General features: G+C 34.3%; 1 protein-coding gene across 1 annotated transcript; it reads left to right on the top strand.

Moving 5' to 3' along the window:
* The first annotated feature begins 386 nt into the window (after positions 1-386).
* On the top strand, positions 387-2112 carry LOC114758649 (cytosolic sulfotransferase 5-like). The gene is made up of 2 exons (XM_028947713.1): positions 387-1658; positions 1977-2112. Exon 1 carries the CDS (start codon positions 585-587, stop codon positions 1617-1619), a length of 1035 nt encoding a protein of 344 aa, XP_028803546.1. The 5' UTR covers positions 387-584; the 3' UTR covers positions 1620-1658; positions 1977-2112.
* Positions 2113-6196: the final 4084 nt, after the last annotated feature.

The following is a 6196-nucleotide window of genomic DNA, read 5'->3' as shown; positions in this document are numbered from 1 at the left end:
GAGACGTCCTTACGAGGAGGGACAAGAAGATAAGCACTCGCCCATGGGCCAATAATAATGCACACGACAAATTTTGACAAGATTCCTCCATATCCTCTCGCATCCAACCCATGAGTGGATTGCCGCTAGAAAAATCAGCATTCTCTTCACTTGCAATTATATACTCCTCCTATCCTAAATATAAAGCCTTTATACTAGTGTGTATAAGAATATTTAGGAGCGGAGGAGTACCATCCGAACAATCTCAGAACTTAACTTGTTTTCTCTTAACGTGCTATTGTATACTATCCCAAAAACCTCAGAACTCTTCACGTGCTATTGTATACTATCCCAACAACCTCAGAACTCTTCACGTGCTATTGTATACTATCCCAACAACCTCAGAACTCTTCACGTGCTATTGTATACTATCCCAACAACCTCAGAACTTCGCTTGTTTTCTCTTCACGTGCTATTATATACTATCCCAACAACCTCAGAACTTAGCTTGTTCCAAGCTTAGCCCTCCAATAATTTCCTTTCCTCTCAACCATAGGCCAAGCAATCTCACCATCTTCATCTAGCTATTCGATTTCTTCATAACTATGGCAGCAGAAAAATTAGAAGCCCCTGCTTCTGTTTCGATAGAGATCTTTGAGAAATATGACGAAGAGCTATCACAAGAATGCCACAATATCATCGCCGCCTTGCCCTCGGAATCAGATTGGTTTTCAGTCCAACTCTACCGATATCAAGGTTTCTGGTACCAGAAGAGGCTGATTCAACCAATCCTCAATTGCCAGAAGCACTTCCAAGCTCATGACACTGACATTTTCATTGCCACCCCACTAAAATGTGGCACAACCTGGCTCAAAGCCCTCACTTTCACCATCATCAACCGCAAGAAATATAATTTGAACCCAAATCTAGACACAACCCAAACCAACGCACCACACCCTCTCCTCACTGCCAACCCTCATGTTTTGGTGCCAAACTTAGAGTTTGACCTCTATTTTAACACTAACAACCCTGATCTGAGCTCATTCCCATCACCAAGGCTCCTTTCTAGCCATCTACCATACGCTTCATTGCCAGAGCCGGCAAAACAATCAAGATGTAAGATGGTGTTCTTGTGTCGAAACCCTAAGGATGTGTTCGTCTCGTTCTGGCACTTCACGAATAGGTTAAGACCAGACATTCAAGAGTTCAACACAATCGAGTATTTGTTTGAGAAGTTTTGTCGAGGAGTGAATTACTTTGGGCCGTTTTGGGATCATGTGTTGGGGTACTACAAGGAGAGTTTGGAGAGGCCAGAAAAGATTATGTTTTTAAAGTATGAAGAGCTTAAGAGTGAGCCAGTAAGGGTTTTGAAGGACTTGGGAAAATTTTTAGGGTATGGTTTCTCTGAGGAAGAAGAGAATGGTAATGTTATAGATGATATATTGAGGCTATGTAGTTTTGAGAATTTAAAAAATTTGGAGGTGAATAAAAGTGAAAAATTGCCTGCTGGTGTAGAAAACAAGACTTACTTCAGACGTGGAGAAGTTGGAGATTGGAAGAATTTTTTGACAATTGACATGATGAAACAGATTGATGCTATTACTGAAGAGAAGTTTGGAAAACATGACTTGAAGTTTTAGGCCCATGTGATCTTTATTCAGTCTACTCAAAATGACAAGGTTTGAAGTATTTTGTTTGTTACTTGTTATTACTCTAGAGAGTAGCTATTTCTAAATATCGAATTTAGATTAATATTCAATTAACTTTCTTATCAGAAGATTAGTAACTAATAATATATATAAGTACTGCATTTTTTTTTTTCTTTCATCCATTTCTCTTCAGGCATTGATGTTTAATGTATCTATTACAGTTATTGGAAATTATACTATTCATAAACATACAATGTACAAATCCTAAATGGCAAGGCTCGACGTACTAGTATTTTCTTCCTAGTTGATGTGTATATGACTATTCTCTATAACAATGGTTTTCCGCAGGGTGCGTGAATTCCGAAACTTGAAGAAGAAGAATCATTTAGCACAAACAGGATCACTGTACCGTAGAGAGCTGTAATTTGATAACTACTGTTGGATAAGAGGATGATGCCTCGAGGTTTCAATGCTTTATTTATTGGATCACTGTACCGTGCACCTGTGAATGGCTTTGTTCAGTTTGTGTTTGTGTTAGACAGGTATTTTGATGTGAAATACTTTTCCGTCCTAAATATAAGACCTATTTTGTAGTGTAAATTACAATACAAAATGGGTCTTATATTTAAGACCAGAGGAGTACTTTGTTTTGAATTAAAAGGTTGCGAAAAAATGTGCAAAAGAAAATGGAGCCTATGCATGTCAAATCACAAAATAACAGATCTGTAAATTCTAAGTATCAAAAGAATTATGAAAGATATTTTGAAATGGAAAAAATAGAAAATAAATTTAGATGATAAAATGAAAGACCACAAGCCTAAAATGAAATTAAACAATGTCATGATCAGTGCTCAAGGACTATCAATGTATGATGAAGAAGGGGATGAAACTAGGACAACAAGGAAGGGGCAGAAGATAAGTACACGCCTGAGTTATGCTTTTCAAAATCGCAGTTTGATAAGGAAGTAAAGAACCATCTTCACGCGCCAAAAATAATGCATTTTGTTGGCATCTGAAAGAAATCTGCGAGATCTAGCTCATGAAACTGACCTCATGGACACTAGGCTTCAATTGAAGGCTTCTCTTGAGTTAATAAAATACTACCCCCAACCCTTAATATAAGAATTAGATCACTAATATGAGGGGATTAAAAACTGGTTAATCATAACAAATATATATTAATTTTCTTAAACTACCCTCTTTAATCATGTGTATTGAAACTATCCTTTTAATAATCTCTTATAATCAATAGGGATGTTTTGGGGGGAAAATAATAAATTTTAGAGACAAAATAGATTGACGTCTTATATTTAAAATCAAATCAAATCTCTCACTAACTCTTATATTAAGAACCAAATATAGTATTTATATGCTAAGGGGGGTCTAAAAAAAATCTTAGACATCATAGATGGATGCCAAAAATTTCTTGGAGTCTAGGGGCCAATGAGCAATATGGAGAGAGAGCACGATCGTATGCTTGAATTACAGTAAAAACCGTGATTATAGACTCTGTATTTTGTATGTGGATTCAATCATCAGAGTGTGTTTTTTAGGTGACATCATTGTATGTTCAAGATTACTGAGTCTTTATAATGTCCATTAAAAACTTAGATGCTTACAGGTCAAAACAAACCCAAACAATATTCATATGACCAGAGCTTTAAGCGAAATGTTTAAGACAATTAGTACCAATGGTAGTTTGGAAATTGAATAAGCTAAATGATTTTTTTTTTGAACATATGTGATTCTTGAGTAATTCATATTTACTTGGACATATGATATTACCCTTGTGAATTTAATTGTGTAAGTGATGATGTGGCACCACTTGGATTGAGGAAGGGCAGAGATGAAAATTCATGGAGTGAAAGAGCAAAATTTATTACCCATTTATATATATATATATATATATACATATATATATATAGGATACAAGTGAGCTTTAACTCATCTTCCCTTGGGACTGATTCAGTAGTGCTGCCTATTTGGGTTAACCGATGTCTAGATATTGGACCGCATACAACACATGTCTGCACTTTTAATTGGGCCCAATCCCATCAAGCCTTGTCCAATAACTTGTGCAGTCATGGCCAATAGGAGTTGAGTTTAACGAAAGAGTTAATTCCTCACAATGCAACAAATTAATATTTGAATTGCCGCTAGAAGGGGTGCCCACATTCATTGTTTGATAATACCTTAAATTGAATTGTCTCCAATAAAAAGATACCTATGCATAGCAAAAAAAGAGGGGAAAACAAAGAAAGAAACTTGTGCAACCACTATCCTTACTAAAAAAGAGAGACCCTAAAACGCATAGCATGAGTGAGAGGGAGGAAAAGACTTTTTTTTTAGTACAAGATGGCGCCTAAACTAAACCAGAAGAGGGGAATCAAAATGTGTTCCAGAAACAAAGCTTGCTGGCTCAATGGTCATTTTAAATTTTTACCGATAGGGTTGAGTCTAGCAGAAGGGATTACTCTCTCACAATATGACAAATTAAGATTCAAATCCCTATTAGAAAAGGTGTCCATATTTAGTTCCCAACTATGCTTTGAATAATATTGTCACAACTATGTTCTCCATGCCAAAAAAACACGTTGTGCGTGGTGAACACATTTGAGCTTGGTGCAAGATGATGCATGGCTAAAATTCCTTTGTCTTTCTCAAAAAGGTTCAACTCGGCCGCCAGCCACCACTGGTGATTGGATGTTGGCGCCAGCCATCGGTGTGGTGACTGCCGGCTGACAGAGTTTTTTTTGTGACTGTTTTTTTTTTTTGGCCATGTGAGAAATTATTTAAGTTTAAGGAGAGTGGTGAGAGTGGGATTTGATCCTATTACCTCTTAGTCATTTGGGCCAACAAAAGACAAGGTAACTATTAAGCCACCAATGATTTGTTAACCTTATAATGTAATATATATATATATATATATATATAAGTTGGTTCTTTTATTGTGGCTCGAGCCCGTAACAATAATTTATCTAAGAATGACAAGTCTTGATTGAGAAATAACAAGTCTAAATTTGATGTTAACAAAACATATTTTCCTGATATATAACAGGAAATAACATGTACATTAATTAAAAATGACAACAATTTATCTAGGAATGACAAGTCTAAACTTGATATTAACAATTTTTTTTCCTGATACGTAACAGAAATAACATGTATTAATTAAAAATGACAATAATTTATTTGAAAATTACATGTCTTGATTATGAAATTACAAGTCTAAATTTGAGATTAATATGGTGTTTTTGCTTGATATATACATAACGTGAAAACACAATGTTAATCTCAAGTTTAGACTTATTATTTTCTAATCAAGACATGTCATTCCCAAATAAATTATTATCATTTTTAATTAATGTATATGTTATTTCCTCTTATGTATCAAGAAAAAACACATTGTTAATCTCAAGTTTAGAGTTGTCATTTCTCAATGAAGACATGTCATTTTTAAATAAATTCTTATCATTTTTAATTAATGTACATGTTATTTACTATTATGTATCAGGAAAAAATATTTTTTTAATATCAAATTTAGACTTGTCATTTCTCAATCAAGACTTATCATTCTCAGATAAATTGTTGTCAAAGGCTGGAGCCATAATAAAAGAATCAACTTATATATTTATATATTTTTCACTATAAAATTAATAAATCATGTGGCCCAATGGTCACCTTGCCTTTTGTTAGCCCCAAATGACCAAGAGTTAGTGGGATCAAATCCCACCCCCATCACTTTTCTTAAATAATTTCCATCCATTCACTGCCAGTGGCCTGCCGCCAACGAGGAATTAAACCTTTTTTTTAAAAAAAGCAAAGGGGCATTTTTGTCATTTCTCCTAAATTTCAAAATTCCAATTTAGGAATAACTTTCCTCTCTATTATTTCCAACTCTTAGCTTTCCAAATTGGAATATCATAATTTTAGGCTCCTTTGTCTGTCATTTTCCCTTTGAATTCTAGAGGTTAGTGTGGAGTTATTTCAACTTAATCTGTCTTTCTTATGGATTTTGCTTTTCTAGTTTTAGGCTATCAAATTATCTGTAATGATATTGAGTTCCCGTTTGGTTGACTCTCTGGATTGTTGCTTTGTGATTTGGATTGATATTTGTAGCTTAGTTTTGATATATATGTTTATATATGTGTGTGTATTCATCTATTTTCTTCTTTTGTGGTGAATTGATGATTACTTTGTTAGCATGGTTCATGTTCAGTGATTTGATTTGATTATTATGTGTATCTTTATAGGATTGATGTCTTGGCCAAGCATTAACCATTTGGAAGGAACTACGTACATTAATTGATCTAGATTGCATCCTTCCTTTAACTCCTATATCATTCAATTGAACTACAATAGCCTAAATTCCATTCTAAATAGGATTCTTTCACTGCATTTCTTAAATCCAATCAATTTCCATATCATTCTCTTTTTATAAACTAAAAGCCAAAAATAATTAGCATTTGGACTTTAATCATGTTTTCTATCAATCAAATCAAACTCCATTTCATTCATGTTTTTAGCACTTAGTAAACTTCTAGGATTTTAATAAAAGGGCTCACTAA

This window comes from Neltuma alba, unplaced genomic scaffold (genome assembly GCF_004799145.2).
Source record: "Neltuma alba isolate B1F8T4 unplaced genomic scaffold, ASM479914v2 tig00010740_pilon, whole genome shotgun sequence".
NCBI lineage: Eukaryota > Viridiplantae > Streptophyta > Magnoliopsida > Fabales > Fabaceae > Neltuma > Neltuma alba.
The sequence above is the reverse complement of the archived record's forward strand: the minus strand, read 5'-3'. Positions and strand labels throughout refer to the sequence as shown.